Source organism: Cyclopterus lumpus, chromosome 11, assembly GCF_009769545.1.
Source record: "Cyclopterus lumpus isolate fCycLum1 chromosome 11, fCycLum1.pri, whole genome shotgun sequence".
Lineage (NCBI taxonomy): Eukaryota > Metazoa > Chordata > Actinopteri > Perciformes > Cyclopteridae > Cyclopterus > Cyclopterus lumpus.
The window spans coordinates 18,457,782-18,475,229 of record NC_046976.1 but is presented as its reverse complement, the minus strand read 5'-3'; the positions used below and the strand labels follow the sequence as shown (position 1 = coordinate 18,475,229).

General features: G+C 45.0%; 1 protein-coding gene across 1 annotated transcript in view; it reads right to left on the bottom strand.

Annotated features, from left to right (window-relative positions):
• Positions 1–15,772, bottom strand: part of LOC117739206 (cytosolic 5'-nucleotidase 1A-like) — a 40,388-nt gene extending 24,616 nt beyond the window's left edge. Inside the window, exons 1-7 of the mRNA XM_034545500.1 lie at positions 15,662–15,772; positions 12,696–12,740; positions 11,509–11,676; positions 11,298–11,427; positions 7,959–8,081; positions 5,274–5,458; positions 4,247–4,589 (exon numbers count right to left, since the gene is read on the bottom strand). Of these exons, the coding sequence (XP_034401391.1) occupies positions 4,247–4,589; positions 5,274–5,458; positions 7,959–8,081; positions 11,298–11,427; positions 11,509–11,676; positions 12,696–12,740; positions 15,662–15,772 (1,105 nt within the window). The remainder of the gene's footprint in view (positions 1–4,246; positions 4,590–5,273; positions 5,459–7,958; positions 8,082–11,297; positions 11,428–11,508; positions 11,677–12,695; positions 12,741–15,661) is intronic.
• Between the last annotated feature and the right edge of the window lie 1,676 nt (positions 15,773–17,448).

The following is a 17,448-nucleotide window of genomic DNA, read 5'->3' as shown; positions in this document are numbered from 1 at the left end:
CGACAGGAAAACACAACAAGAACAAAACAGACAAACACAAGAGGCATTCTTGTAGCTGCTTCTTATCCAGGAAATTGGATTCATGGATATTCAGTTACAGGCAAACAAAACACACACACACACAAAACTAATTAGCTCAACATGCACAAGCGAAGTTATTAACTCTGTCTGCCTTCATTTTTTTTTATTCCAAACCGCACACAGGGAGACTCTGAAAGGTATTGTCAGCTCGACGTCTAATTAAACACTTTGCAGTGCACTTTGAGAAAAGCTACAGAGCTTGATAGGGCGTTAAAAAGAGAAAAGAAAAGTGTTCTGGAACAGATTTAAAGCATTTCGTGGCCCGGTCTCCCTCTGCAGGGTCCCCTCAACGTCACTGCCAAGACGGTGAGTCAGCCATCCCCCCCCTCCTCCCACACACACACACACACACACACTCGAGCAGAAGGAAAACCACACAATATCTTTGTCTTGTACTACTTTTCCTCTCCATCTGTCTTCTCTTTTTTTTCATGGCGGATCATGCGGTTGGCGGGGTCCGTGAGTGACTGTGCACCTCGGCGTCTGTCCGCGGCTATTCTCGCATTCTGCCGCGTGAAATGCAACCGGTCGAGCACGTTCAAGGACCTCCCGTGGTCGCCGTGGTGACCCTTTTTTTATTCCCTGTTTTATTCTGCCGCCGACTCCTCACTTCACGCTCTTAACCGCGACGAGCCGCTAGCGATAGCACAGCTGAGTGCACCGCTGACATCGAGCCGCTACTCTGCGCCCACAGTGTGGGGGGGTGTGTGGGGGCAACTTTTATTGCTTTATTCCTCGCTGCTCATCGTCGGCACTCAGCCCGTTGCTACGAGGGCAGACAGCTAGGTGGGTTTAATAGTTTTTTGTCCGATTGTATGAAATGTCTCATACGACGCCGATTATTTGCATACATTGCCACTTGTTTTTTTTAAAAAAAAATTTATGAAGTGTGTTTTGCGACGCCTTACAGCCCATTCTCTTCTTGACAGGGGGTGGGGTTAGCTAATTGTGGGTTGCATTTAATCACACAAAACAAGTTGTTGCAGGCACGCGTGCTGAATGCACTTTTCATAGCCCTGATCTATTTTCTCTCACTGTGTGTTCGTGGTGTTATCCAACTCCGACAAAGGCCCACCGCGACCCGACTCCCCCCCCCCCCCCCCCCCCCCTAAGAAAGCTTATATTTGAGTTTGTGGTCTGCTGCGTACATTAATGTCCCCCGTTCCAGCCGTCAATTTCCATCCATCCAAAATATCTGCCGCCTTCACTCTGTTCTATTTCCTACATCCTTGAACTTGCATGATTGTCATCACCGTCACAATCTCATGAATCTCTGCCCCGGAAAGCACGGGGGGGGGGGGGGCAATGCCTGAAATGAAAATACATATCCTTCAATCCACAATTTATTTTTTCATCTCTTTCTTCGCTTGAGCACCCTTCCAGCATTTATCTCCTAACTGGCATCTCCGTACGAGGCCGGATGGTGGGTTGTCACGGCCTCAATCAGGCACAGCAAAGCCGTCCTCTTGCACTGTCTTCCATACGCTGATGGGTTATTGTCTCTTTATAGATACAGCTGGCACCCTGCGTATGTGTGTCATTAAGAAGTGGGGGCTTTGCAGAGTTCGCCAGCTGGCCATATCGTATCTATCCAGCCCTGCTCTCCACTGTGGAACAGCAACACAGTTTCGGAGCTTATAAAATCCACACGCATGTCAATCCATCAGCCTTTAGCAGCAGCACTTGGTCCCTGTGGTGTTGTTAGCGGCATGGCTCTAGGTAGACCAGCACTGGATCCAATTAAGTTTGGAAGGATTGTAGAAATTAACATATCTATCATCAGGAATAAGGTATGGGGGGGGGGGGAAAGCGTGGGTAGTAATATGATTATGTTCATTCTGAAGGTTGAACAATTAAGAGTAAATGGGGAAAAGAGAAAGAAGGACGTGTGACCAAAAAAAAGGGAATACAAAAATACATTAAGATGGCGTGAAAGAGGAAAAAAATATGAAGATACAATTTAATCATTTATAGACAACTTTAATGCGCGTGATAATCCAATAGCAAGTGAAGATTTTTCATCCTAAATAGAAACATGGGAGTGGAGACCAGTTGTCTTGCAGCAGGTCATTTATCAGTCCAGTGCTGCCACTCCATGGTGGCGTGAAGGAGTGCACACACCAGTGACTCCCAATGCAAGAAAGTATGTGTTCATCTTGAAAGAGCAAAGGCTATAATTGACATCGCCATTAGTGTTCATGTACATTTTATTTGTCATATATATTTGTTGTCAATAAAGTCGTAATGTTCAAACGTCGCTTCATCTAAATGACGTGTCGCCAGTGAAATGAAACGCGTGGATTGCTCGTCACTTTTCCTGAGCTTCGAGGTCCTCAGAAGATTGATTATTATGGATTAAATGTACCAAAAGTGCAAAGATTTCCAAGGGCTCTGCCAACAGTGACGGAGTGAGGGGAAGTGGATTGACATTTTCAGAAAAGGCCAACGGGGCCAATTTTGCCAATGAAGGATGTCCACGCCGTCACCGGAACGAGGTATGTCTTGCCCTTTTGACTATTGATCCGTCAGATGTAGTTAAATCGGTTTAAACTGTAACATCCGTCAGTGCCACCGGAGCAGGGTGGCACTCTGTGCTCGCCTCGATGCACAGGAGAGGGCAGCAAAGTCAAGACAGCTGCTGGTGGAGCAACTCGTTGGTGAGGATCCACACCGGCCTGCACAGAGGAGGATGTAATATTACGTAAAGCCCTCTGAGGCAAATTTGTAATTTGTGATATTGGGCTATATAAAATAAACTGAATTGAATTGAATTTTAGCTCCTGGCACGACTTTTAAACCAATATACACAAAGGCCCGTGAAGACGTGTACTCGTTATATACACTGGAAAGCGAAAGCGTTGGATGAATTAAACATTTGGTGCAAAAAAAGTTGCTTTTCTTTGGCTAAAGCCACGTTGGTGTCAATAGTGCGATACTTCAGGTTCTGTTTTGCTTGCGAATGGCTTGTGCAGCTCTAAGGGAGATGGAAATCAATTATTCATTTTTGAAGGTGTCCTTCCTTGAAATGAAGTGTCGAACTTACTTTAATGTACAATTGTGACCTGTGAAGCGACACGAAAAGTCCGGTGATCCCCACCATGTTCATCGGGTTTCATTCTCTGCAGACGATACATGTCTGTGCTGAACTTTATGGCGATCCACCCAACAGTGAAGGAGATATTTCACTCTGGACCAAAGTGACTGAAAACAGTGTCTTCATTAAAACTAAGGCACCAACTGAAATTCATGGCTTTCTATATTTGGATTAACACGATAGTACATAACGTAGCCATCTACAGTAACAAACAACACATACTGTAGAGTTGCAAACAAACAATTTAACATTCTTGTGAAATCTCTGACTAGTTAATTCATGACAATTGAGAAAGAAAAAAAAACATGTGCCGTGATTCGTAGATATGCCACGAAATGTTTGTGTATGTTGCGAACGTAATATTGAGTTTGGACGTTTTAAAGACCGCTAAATCCCACACTGGGTCAGGGGGGTTGGTGGGGTGGTAGGACGGAGATCTTTGCCCGTGTTTCTGTCACGAAACTTGCCTTCAATAACAACACTTCCTCGGTTATTTTTAAGTAAACGGCGATCTATTCCTAAACCCAACTGAGTTACTGTACGAATGTAATGCGCGGAAATCCTCACGCGTCGCTGGCTTTCGTAGGAAAAAACGCATTTTTGTAGGATATCGTACGAACCGTAGTTTGAGAATACATTGTCACTATGACCTTTGACCTTATACTATCTGTGCATTGTGCCTTTGGCTCATTCATTTCTGACACCCAGTGTAGCCTCTGTGTGGGTCACTAAAGGAGTGTTTTTTCTCCATGGCAATCAAGCACCTTTGAATTCACCACATAAAGCAAGATTGGACAAAACATTTAAGAATAGGTGTCCTCTACTTGACCTCTACCTTTATCTAACCCCCTAAACTAATATGATGGCATTTGGATGACACAGTTTACATTGTGATTGAACAAACTTACAATGCAAGTGCTTCATCATGGAAATGATGCATTCCCACATACAATTCAGTACAAGTTCATCTTTTTTTTCATGCTCGCAGAAACCTCTCAGCTTCCCGTTGCTCTCGTTCCCCGTCCCCTTCCTCCTTCTCTTGTTCTGTTTCTGGCGTCTACTTCCTGGCACTTTCGTTCCGTTTCTGGTTATGTTTCTGTGCAATGCCGTAGGGCACGTGGGCGGCGACGGTGCCCATCTCAGCCGCGCCCTCCACGTGAAACATCTGATCATCAAAGTAGATGTGAGGCCTGATCTTCTCCAGCATGGGGCCCTTGGGTGCCCCCGCCAGGAACAAGGCCTCGTCGATCTCCAATCCCCAGGCCCTGAGTGTCTTCAGCGCCCGGATCCCGGAGCTGGCCGCGCTGCGAGCGGTGACCAGGTATGTTCGGATGGGACAGTTCAGGCGCTGGCCTTTGGCGTAAAACTTCTTCTGGAGCTTCCCCAGTGCCTCCAGGAAGCCCTTCAGGGGACCCTGCCACAGATGAAGAAAGTGATTCAGAGAGAGAGACCGCGCAACACCGTCTCACGGAAGTTCGTGAAATAGTTACGGTGTACGGAATTGTCGCTTTGACAACTTCCTTTTCAGGACGACATTACTAAAAAAGGAGCATTTGGTCTTAGTTAGGTTTGGGATAATCATCATGGTTGGGCCTAAAATAACGACGTGCAGTTTAGGTTCAGGCAACAAAACCACAACAGCGCTTTGGGTCACGTGGCGTCGACTGCCATGGTTGGAAAGTGTTGCGATGTGTTTAATTTGTGTTTCCAACACGCAAAACCATCACAAATACATCTGCATGATTCTGCAGTGTGCACAATCATTATTTTGTATGCACCATTAATGTTCTTAAGCCTGCATTGCTGGAACGATGCACCAACTGTCGGACTCCCGATGTGTTTTTGAAGCCATTTCTCACATCACGTTTCATAATTTATCCACAAAATATAGAATGAAACATCGAAAGAGATTTTATATGCATATACATTTACAGGTGATTCGGGTCAGCACAGAAATGCTAATTTAAGGCTACGAATTAGGGTTTAATCCAATCTGCACTGACTCTATCCAAGATTATTTAGCCGAAATGAACGATGTGTGTATACGTTGTCGGCACATTATCTACTCTTCCAAGAGCAAACGTCCAAACGGACTCACATGATCCAGCAGCGTGTCCTCGTTGTCCCTCTCGTGTTCGAAGAACTTGTCCAGCCCGTGCGCCTTGAAGATGCGCTCCGATTCGTCGGAGAAGAGGACGGCGTCGCCATCGAACGCCACCCTCAGCTGGGACTCCGACACCTCCGTCAGCTTCTCTGTCACGAACATGGTGGCCGCCGCGATGCCTGAACATAAACATAAACACGAATAGGGTTCAACGATGGATTCGTTAGAGGAAGTGGCGGTTTGCGGTCACTTCACTGCACTTTATATTACTTAATTTAACCGTTGCCTTACTTCACCTCTGCTTTGAGTCCTGCAGACAAGCACATGACGGTTTGATAAGAATCAAGTGAACAGAGACACACACTTGTTAAGGTACAACTTACATATGACTTAATTTCACTTCACTTGAAATAAATCCAAAAGGTAGTTTGGTACTTCACATGACGGTGACATATTGAAGTAAGCTAAAACATTCCTTTGTAAAGTAAAACCACACATATCACTTCCCTTCACTTAAAAATGAAAGCGTCCACCCACTCCCATCATTTAGAAAAATTAAAAAGTTTGTGGGGGGGGGGGGCTGCAAGATGAAACCAGGCCAGTAAAGCCTCAATGCAGCGTCGACAAATATGAACGCATTAAGAAAATGTCAAATATTAACTCCGGCGTCGATGCGTTCCATCACCATACAGCCACACGGCTAAGCTCAAGCGTGCAGCTTCTCTCTCTAATCCGACACCTGCAGACGTGATGTGCTGGATCAGAAGCAAGCGGAAAGCCAAAGAGGAGCTTTTTCACGTCGCTTCGTCGCTTCATTTGCTGCCGGATCAAAAAATCTGGAACAGCTGTGTGGCGCTTCCACGGCCTTCAGCGCCCAGAAAGCCTTTTTACAAATGTCTTCACGGCTAATTAAGACCTTTCAAGGAAAATGTCAAGGACGCTTCCTTTGCTTTAATCTTTGTGTGTTTGTATGTGTGTGTGTGTGTGTGTGTGTGTGTCCCACAGAGTCACTTGCATTAGTGACATGAAGCGTGATAGTCACATGAAGAATGTCACCTTCAGAGGTATGTGGTCCCGCTGGGTTCAATCAGCGCTGCAGTTCATTTCCCCCTCAGCCCCTCTACACTCAGTGGGTACATTATGTTATTTTCTGGTTCTCATTACTAGAAAAAAAGAAATATATATATATATATATATATATATATATATATATATATATATATATATATATATCATCTCAACAAATTTTGCTTTTCGGTTAGGTATAAACAGGTTTCATTCTGGAATTTGCTTTCCTTTCCTTTCTATTTGCGTCCGCTCTATTTCCGTATTTGTTCTTTTGACGGCGTGAAAAACATAAACATAAACCTTCCGAAGCCATCGTCGCCTCGACGTGTTCCGTCTCCGGCGTCTCGTCGCCGGAGAACGTTCACGCTGTAACATCTCGTGCTTCTCGGGTTTTCAGATATCGATGCGCTGAACACAGTTGGCGCTAATGGGATGTCGTGACGCTATGCTGGTTCGTGGTAATGGGACTGCAGCATCGTAGCAGATGTCATTCACTGCTATACAGTAATAATAATAATAATAATAATAATCCATTTAATTTATATAGTGCTTTTCAAGATACTCAAAGACACTTTACATTATACACCGTAGACACAGCTACGGGGAGCAATGCAGGGTTAAGTGTCTTGCTCAAGGACGGGGATTGAACTGCCAACCTCTTGATTGAAAGACGGGCATGCTAACCACTGACCCATAGTCACCCCACAAAAGTAAGAAATAAAAGTACGTGGAGACGACTCCAATCTCGTGATTATTACCATTTAAATTGAAGTTTAAAGGCAGTACTAGAGTATTTTTTTATAAGTATGTGGGAGACTGGAATTCAGGAAATACATTTAAACTTTACCGCTACTTTAAAAAAAAAAAACTTCTTTCATTCTTAGAAATACCCCAGAGACCTCAAAGTGACGACCACGAAGGCAACCTATTGGGTCTTTGAGGTCTCTCCGTTACAGATATCACCAGCCTATGCATTGATGCCCGTATCACGTTATCATATAACTTATTTACGCGACACAGGAACAACAACAACAACAACAACACGCGTCACTCGCTACCCGTAGATCGGTGTGCAACTCTCAACGGAGGCGAGCAGGAAGCGAGATGGCTCACTGCTTGGTTGCGATGCAGCCATCGTTTATTTCCCGGGAGGCCGCTCGGTGTAACGTGAGCCACAGCTCGTAGAAGGTCAGACATTTGGCAATATTTCAGCCTGGGAAATCCAAGCGATAAAACGGGGGGCGTGCACAGTGTTTGTTAATGCAGACAAAGGGCTGAACCTTAGGCCATATGACGATGATCAAACAGCAATTATATCACATTCATACAAGGTTAGTAGTACAGAGATGTACACGATTACATCTTTTGTTTGGTGCACTGGTATTGCACATACCGCTGAGATATGTAAGGATATATTTTTAGATTCATGTTCAGTGGTGAAGTGCATACAAATATAAATGTTTGGACTAAAAACCTCCCACTGGGGCACCGTGTTAAATATGCAGTCCCATTAATTGTTGGCTTTTATTATAAAGTGACATAAACCATATGAAATCAGACTTCCTCATCTTATGTGTGTGTGTGCGTGTGTGTGTGTGTGTGTGGGCTCACCTTCAGCCAGCGCCTCCCTGACCTTATCGGCGTCGGCAGACAGGTAGAGGTTGGTTTGCCAGGCCTTCAGGTAGCCAATAGGACTGCTTCCCCCCGTCATACAAAACCTCTCGATGAACAAGTCTGGAGGCGAGAGCGACAACAAGAAAGGTTTTAAAGCGTCACGACAACATTTACACTCCCAGCATCACAGACCTGTTAGAATATTGATCCGTGCATTTATTTGTTTCTTTCTAAACCGTCAGAGTTTGAAGGGTGCAGAGAATGAGAATGACACCCAAGATAGATGGAGACGCAGTCGACGAGAAGGTGAGTGAGGGTGGGAGATTGATGTGCCGATAATATTAACGGCAAGGTTACGGCTTTTTATTCAACAGCTGATTCCACATTAAAAGGGGCACTCCATCAATTTTATTGTGCACGTCCGTAAAGACGAGAGACTTGTTAAGATACATATTTAATGCAATAATGGTTCATATTGGTGCAGCAGAAGCCGAGGTATCCAGACCTCGGCGTGAGTCACACATAGGATGGGGTAGGTTATTTTCAATTGACCATCCCACTAATCCAGGCTGGTCTCATCCAATACATACAGAAAATAATGCGTAGATATCTCATCACATGTCATTATTACGAGGAAGTATGAAGACCGCTGGAAGCGATCTTTCAGCCTCGGGACCGCGGGTATGATCCCCTTTGGAATTAGTTACATCACTACCTTATTTTAACCCAAAACGACGGTCTTTTCCTCAACCTAGAGGAAGTGGTTACGTGAGTTTCCTGTGAAGTTTATCTTGAAAAAAAAGAAAGACTGCACGCGGAAAATTGTCGTCCGTCGTCGGCTTTAGTAGGAAAACGCACGAAAAAGTAACTTTACGTATGATGTCATACGGACTTCTCTGTCCTTGTGAAATATTGTACGGTGAATGTGAAGTGTTCATCTTGCCGTGGCCCCGTTGGTTCCCCCACCCGTTTTTTTTGCTACCAGCTTAGTGTCTTTACAAAATAAGTATGCATAAATGTATCTGCTTTGCCGTTTGCCTTTCTCTTCTTTTCTGGGACGCAGGTTGTAGCAGAATGTGAACGCGCTTCATGGTCAAAACTCAAAAAGCTCAAATATGTAGTGCAGTTTCAAGAGGACGAAGACTTGTGGATACAAAAGACAGACGGAGACTTAAAAAAAATAAATGGAGTTCAAAGGACCAACTGTCCTCTGCAGATTTCTTAAATGGTTTATTTAGCTTTGTAGTCCGGCTTTGTAGGGAGCGTGGGAGTCCCTCAATGGAAAAAAAAAAACCTCGCCATTGATGTCTTTGTATACCCCCCCCCCCCCCCCCCCCCCTTTGCAAAAACAGTTTTCATATCGTCTATCTTTGTATGATTTATTTGCTTAAAGATCTAAAACATGGTAATAGGAAAGCGGGCGTCACGAGGGCGGCTTAACGCTTCCCGACCAACGTAAGACTCCGATTTGTGACTCCACACGTGGAACGAGCGCGTCGGCTCGTGACATCTGACCTACGACGATGTGTACATGCAAAGTAGATGAGATGAATAAGTTATCGCGGTCGCAGGAGAACGTTCCCACGGGAAGTCCAAGTTGTGTGAAGTTGCTTTTTGAGACAGCGGGTTGGTTCTCCAGCACATCAAAGGGCATCCCGGCCAGACCCGGACCCTCATCCGTCTGCACGCGGAGACGACGGTTAGGAAAAAGAAGGATAACAGCGGCTACAGCAGAAGGTTGTTTGTTGGTTTCAGCATCAGATACAATCTCCCCCCATGAAACCGATCGCTCTCACTCTGGATATTTGTCTTCCTCACAGGAAACAGACCCCAGGGCAGTTTGGATATGCAGCCAAAACCTCCTCCACTCTAGTGTTGAACACCGGAGGGACCCCCCCCACCCCCCCAGTCCTCAGCCCCCTCATGTTCAAGCTGTACATCCACGACTGCTAAAAAAAAAAAAAAAAAAAAAGAGGAGGTGATGAAACCAAGTTTATTGCGATGACCCCCCCCCCCCCCTCCCCCCTCCCTCGGGTCACCAGTCTCAGGTGATATTTAGGGCTTCTTTACAGCCGACTCGGCATTCTGCAGCTGCAGCTTCTCTCTTTAGATGTTGTTGCGTTCATTTATTTGTACGCGTTTTCTTTCTTGCACACACACACACACACACACACACACACACTACTGACCCCACTGATTCCCTTAATCCGTACGGTTGACATTTTAATTTGCGTAATTGAAGCTAGTTTTGTTTTTGTTGTTCACGCTCCGACTATATTGCGAGGAGAGAAACTTTACACCTCATCCTGCCTCTGTTAAAAATAGCAAGCGGGTGACGAGAGACAAATTTGCATTTGAATGTTTTGTCTGCGTCGCCCCGGATTCAGTTTCGAGCGTGACGAGCTGACAGCATGTTTCTGTCATAACCGTCTTCGTGACTCCTGTCACCCCCGTCGAGACGTTTTTCTAGCTGACACAGCAAACGACACAAACTCTTCATCCCCGTGACATCCGAGAGGCCGTGTTTTCCCGTTAGCGCTGTAGGGGAAAAGGTCAGAGGTCAAAAATCCGTAGGGCGCCACCAGAGAGATCTGACGCCTCCCCGCTCAGACACCTGGTTTTTTCTTCTTTTTCGGGGGGGGGGGGGGGGGGGGGGGGAGGCTCTCGGATTATTCGCACGTCCCGGAGGACGCGAACTCTGCGGACGTGAAAACATTCGAGGAGCTGGACAGGAAGTGGTCTGCGAGGAAGATGTCATCACGGGGGGTCTGAGATCCTCCCTGGGAAGGCTCCCAATCGGTCAGCTGTTCATACACGTTGTAACTGGGTTTCAGTTGAGCTTGTATCAGCTGTCGTTCAACTTTATTACTCCTTTCAACCTGGACAAAGGCGGCGCGGACCTTCACTCAGTTTGTTCTTACCTTTCAAAATAAAAGCACTAGACTTATAAACGGCGTAACTGTTGACCAGAGGGAACTCAAGTGCACTCGGAGCATTTCCCGGAGCAGAAACTCAATGAAATGTCTTTCAGTAGCTCAGGATGGACGGCAGCTTTAAGATTGTCGGGTCCTCTGCCTGTGCAAATCTTTTCAAACTTTTATTGAAAAAGTGCCGCAATTGTCGCATTTTTGTCGTGATTTTCCAAAATCTTTTTTTCTTTTACATTTTCCTCTCACAAATAAGTTCCATTTACATTCAATATTCACGTGCGGTGAGATAACGGATGTTTTAGTCACACTGAATCGTCAGGGCTTGAAATCCGATCCCCGCAACAGGAAGCTATTTAAAGCTATTGTTCTCTGCCTGCCCCGTTGTACCCGTCGTGATTGGACTCACTGTGATGGTTGATGGTGTTGATGAGCCGGATCCCCACGTGGGCGTGGTTATACGTCACCAAAACGATGTCGAACAGCTCCTCGCTCTGCGGGTACAGCTCCCGCAGACGAGCGTTCACCGCCTCCAGAGCCTGTCGGGACACACGGCGACAGGTCAGCGGGGAGAAAAAGCTCGGCCTGCGGATGGAAACTCTTGTGACTTTGACTTTGACCTTGACGAAGGGGAAGGCGGGTCCGGGGGCGAAGGGTTCGTTCTCGTGTTCGATTTGGTATCTCAGGTACTCCTCCACCCCGTTCTGCTCAAACACCTTCTGCTCCCGCTCGGTCCGAAACAAGACGCGGGTGGAAACCGCGACGGTCACCGCGTTCTCCGGCTTTGGCTAGAAAGAAGAGAAAAAAAAGAGATGGATAATGGGACGATGAAGAAGAACATGGAGGTCTCATGAGCGAGCGGTAATGACCCGTTGAGACGATGACTGGAAAGCACAGTGGGAGGAGATGTGAAAGGTGTAATCATTTAAATGATAAAGATATATTTAATAGCGGTTTTATTAGACATGTATCCTTTACCGGAAGAATAAAATGTGTGCAACGCAAAGGGCACAAGCGCATAACAGCAATAACTAATGCATGATTCTTTAGTCGATATGTGTCTGAATACAGTCTGTCTGTGTGTGTTTGTTCAGTGAGGCAGAAATCGGTGTAATAAAAACACATGTGTGTGTGTGTGTGTGTGTGTGTGTGTGTGTGTGCACCGATGGCCGTGTGCTGGTAAAATAGGCCACAGGCTGGACGGGGGGGGGGGGGGGGGGGGGCAATGATTCACTGCCCCTCCATTTAGCTTTATTCCATCACAACACTGCTACCTAATTACCTGCTAACGCACGCACACACACACACACACACACACACACACAGGATTAATGGTGACCCACAAAATCCAAATCAGATTAAAAGTTAAATTTGATCAGATGATAACACTCAAATACATGCTTACTGTTCTCTACCAAATATCTTAAAAGCTGATAAGAGCCACATTGACAATCCCACTGGTTATTTCCCACGCTGGCTGTTTCCCGTCGAATGAAACCAGTGCATGCGTTACAAAAAAAGTTCAGGGATTTTTTTTTTTTCTCGCTTTTAGCCTAGAAAATATAATATGCCAGCGAATCAAAGAGTCGTATCTCTCTGCGGCCGAAGTAATAAAGAACATTTAAAGTTCCTCGACTCAGTCCGGCCTGTTGGTTAGCGGAGTGTGTGTGTGTGTGTGTGTGTGTGTGTGATCATGCAGGCACATTGACAGCCATCGCAGAGAAGGTGGAAAAAGCAGAGGTCGACGATCGCTCTGCAGCCAAGGACACGACCTTTTGACCTCAAAGGCGATGGGAGATATACTTACAAAAAACACGCCTCCCTCCACCTTCCGGGCTCGTCTCCCTGTCACCTTAGCAAGAAGGACAGTTTGTTCTTATTCATTCAGAGAACACTCATTTACAAACGAAGCTTCATTGCCAATCCCTCCAACCCCCAAAACCCAACCGAATATAACAGTGTCTTGATTTATTGTCCCGTATAGAATATTTAATTTTTTTTTACACAGTTGACCTGAATGAAGACAGATAGCTGACATAGAACACACAATGTGCTGTGCAGTTTACAGTAAAGTGATAAAAAAAAAACATAAACGGATAAGTTCGGACTTAAATGGTGTACAAATAAATACACCGGGTAACGTTACCGCTGCGGTGGTACCGGTACCGGTACAGCAGCCCCTCACCGGCTTGTAGGATTAAGTCAAGTCAAGCCTCTATATGAGCGGTCCCCAAAAACCACCGAGCCACGTTTTTTTTAGATTGATTATCAAGGTCGGACCATGACCGGTTACATCCGTCTGAGCTTGATACGATACCCCAAAAATGAAACCCACAAGCTAGCAAAAATGAGCCTTAAAGGTATGTTTCAACTCCGCCGATGTTCTGGATTAAAATCAATGCAAAATATCCTGAGATCGCCCAAAAGAAAGCACTGAAAACCCTGCTTCCGTTTTCTAATTCGTAATGGTGAGTTGCATTTTTATGCACTTTGTATTTTTTTTTCATGCCGGTCGTATCATATTTACGACGTCATATTTATCGCCCACACCGCTGAAGTCCGTGAAAATATTGTCTTAAAACCGGTCCGTGGCACAATAAAAAAAAAAAGGTTGGTGGCCGCTTCTCTGTACGATTGAGGGATTGCCTCCTCACGGCTCTCAACATGGCGAATGGCCGGGCCTGGCGGAAAGCAGCTATTGGCGCTAACAGCTCGTTAGCTAGCCGGCTAATGTGCATGTAAAGAAACCGCAGAGAAATTTGGCTAGCAGGGAGTGCGTGACTTTACTCCACTGTATTTAAAACAGTTGTTTGGTGGATTGTTAACGCTCTGACTTTTTGAAACTCGGCCCTTTCAGGTGAGTAAAGACGTTAGCCCCGCAGAGACCTTCGCTGCAGCTTATCCGTTAGCGTCAGTTTGCTCTATGAATAACACACCGGTTCTGCGCTGTGATTTGATACCGCTAGTGTTTACAGCCTGCCCTCTCAGCTAGCCTCTTTTACCCAACATGGGAATGCGTCGCTCACGGGGGGCTAACAGTACCATAACCCCCTCCTGCTCATTGATTTTATGCGACGGGCACAAAGGGAATGAAATATAATTAACACTAATCATCCGTGTTACGTTGCACCTGAAGCACCGAATAAGGACACCGTGTGGTTGTTGTGTATTAATCCTGTCAGAGCTCTGACGGATGAGCAGGACCGGTGCTTGTGAACGCAACCCAGAGCCGTCGTCCGTCTGACATGGAACAGAGGAACGGGAATTTTCCAGACAACAGATAGAAATGAAGAGGTTAAATAAAGTGTGAGCGGAGAGTGAATGGGAAGGAGGGGGGTGTATTTATAGATAAGTAAAAGGCCAGTGATGATGCGGTCTATTCAGGCCTTGGCAGATATGGTAACACAGGAGGGGTGACTGTGACTCTGAGTGTGTGTGTGTCTTGTAGAGAAAGAACATCGACATGAATAGAGTGATTTTGATATGATTTAATAGCTATTTGTCAATACGACTACTTGATTAGTGTCAACATGTTTTCTTAATCATATTTCTGAAGGACTCCTTTTAAAAATGTTCACAATGGTACTTGTGATACCATGAAGGGAGACACAACTGTTGTTTTATTACTGAAAACAGAGGCAGAGGAAAGCTAAATAACAGCCAAGTTAAAAATAAAAAAACTTTCCTTTTCACTCATTGAATTAATTACTTTGTTATTGACCTCCAGAGTAATTTCCCACTTCTTAGGCCTCACCTTTAATGTATAGGCTAATTTAATTAGATTGAATTGAATTTAATTAGATTTAATTTAATTTAATTTAATTTAATATGAATGCTATTTAATTACTTTGACCGGGCCGTTTAATGTTAATTAAAACTAATTTGATTAAATCAATGGAAAACCTTCCATGTTTATCCAACATCATCCATGAACATGAACAAATTATTATAGGAATAAAAACATTTGAGATGAAAAAAAACCTGTTGATTGATTAAACGTGCCTTTCCTAGAACAAAAATAATAAAGAGAAACATGCAAACATACCAAAGTAAACCACTTTTTTTTCACGGAAAGCTTCATTTTTATTTCGCTGTGTCTCTAAAAAAAATACACATACGCATCCCCCCCCAAAAAATGCTGATAGATTATCACAGGCTGTCCATTAGGGAATATCTTCATAAACTGCCACGTAACGGATGTTTGCGGTCTGAAAATGCAAACGGCAGAGATTACTCAGCTTTTAGCTACTTCGCTTTTTTCATTTAGTCACTCATCCGTTTAGTTTTACGACCGTATTAGCAAATAAATCTGATTTCCCTGGAAACACAAATGTGCTGCTGCTTGACATTCAGTCATTCACATGCAAAATATAGAATTTATTAATCTATATCTTTAGTTTTATACCCATATTTTTGATTTCATTACCTAAAGGGGCACTTCCAATTATAAGGAAATTGGAAGTGCCCCCTAGTGGTCGGCCGAGCGTCTGGAAATCATGAATTTCATGTTCAGATCTCTGAAAAACCAAACTTTTCTCCCCCTCACGGACTGCGTCTCCATTCGTAACTTGGAAGAGATGTTTGCAAAACCTCTCTGACCTAAAAAAACTCAAGAATCTCACCTTATGTGACCCCCCCCCCCCCCCCAACCCTAGATACACCTGTGAGACACTGGTGGAGCGACACGAGACTTACTGGTTTCGTCTTGGCGGCCTCCTCCTCCTTCTCCTCCTCCTCCTCCTTCTCCTCCTCTTCCTCCTTCTCCTCCTTCACCTCCTTCTCCTCCCACGATCCTCCGCTGTCCCCGTTGGACGAGGGGGAAACTTTGAGCTCCTTCACCTGTCCGCTCATCACCTGCACGGGGTCCAGACTCATCTTGGCCATAGAGAATCAGGTCCTCTCTCTCTCTCTCTGGTCCCGAGGGCTCCCCCCACCACCACCACCCACCCTCCTCCCTACCTCTCCTGACTCCTTGACCCTTCTCCGTGCGGCCCGTGGCATCTATCGAGGTACTCCCATCGACGACGGCCTCGTGAGCGTCTCCTCTCCTGTCTCCTGCTCCCTTGCCTGTCTCCTAAAGAGGATTAATGCTCACTTGCCGCTCCGCCGTCACTCATTCACAAAGCATGTCTCCTACACACACTGTCACACGTGCAGTCTGTCCTGTGTGGAAGTGTGTTGCAGGCTGCTGCTGCCTCTCTCTCTCTCTCTCTCTCTCTCTCTCCCCCCCCCCCCCCCCCCCCCCCCCCTCTCTGTCCCATTCTATCACTCTCTCGGCTCCCTGGGTTCGCTCGTTGCCCCCGCCGTCCTCCCACTGGTCCAATCCCAGCCCTGCTTCCTTATTCAGCATGGCTCCGCCCCCTTCTCCCCCCCCCCCCCACCCACACACACACCTCGTCACTGTCCCCTTGTTGACGGTGCAATTTGCCCAAGAGGCTCATGGGACGCATAAGTACACAGTAAAAATAGCCCTTGTGAAGAGCCATTTAATTTGGAGGCAAAGCAAACTAGTTTTTTTTTTAAGTGAAGATGATTTTGTAAGAGGTGGAACAATCAGGTGTTTTTTTTCCCTCTTTTTTAATTTAATTTTTATAAACCTCACAGGCTTGTACATGGTTATAATTGACGTATATTTTACGTAATATTGTCTTCACCTTTTTGACTTGTGGAGCTTCTGATTCAACTTTCTCTCTTTCTATCTTCCTTTAATTAAGTTTGTTTTGTGACACGAAACATATGCTGATATTAAGACATCTGGAGCTCCACATCACTGTCTATCAGTGCAGATACATTTATAGTAGTCAAATTATCATATGTAAATAATTATTAGCATTATTAAGTACTAGTAGTAGATGCAGTGGCAACACTACAGTGTGAACATATGTATAGTATGTATAAAACAACATACATATATACGGGTATGTGTATATATACACATATATGTATATATATACATACATGTATATATATGTATGTATGTATATAATTCTGAAATAGATCATTCTGCATTAGTACTTTTACTTACTAGATATAATTACTGATGCATTAATGTGTACATCACTTACACTTCCCTTTAATGTTGTAACTGGTATAAATTAGGGTAACTTCTTATTTTCATTACTATATATATATAATATAATAATAATAATCTAAACCTGCAAAATAACTAGGATGTAAAGCATGAGTACTAAAGCCCAGTACTCGAGTACTCTATATTCCATATACTACATGCATGAAGTATTTGTGGAGGTACTCGTCGTAGTCGTAGTACTACATTGAGACTTTACTTATGTCTTCTGCTCATTCATCGGGTAAACAGGGTTTGGATGTGTGACCCCTGGTCTCAGTGTGAAGGTCGTGGGGGTCACGGCCCCGGCGTGGTGAGGGTGAATGTGTCGTCTTGCACTTGAATATCAACGTCCGTCCCCTTCTGTTCAACGACTGATAACTCCATGATCTCTCCATCTAAGCATTTTGTGTTTTATTTGCCGTTGAACTTGAACCTGCACGTCCTCTCTGTGTAAATCCCAGAGAGCGTCGCTGAGCTCACAGCCCCATCT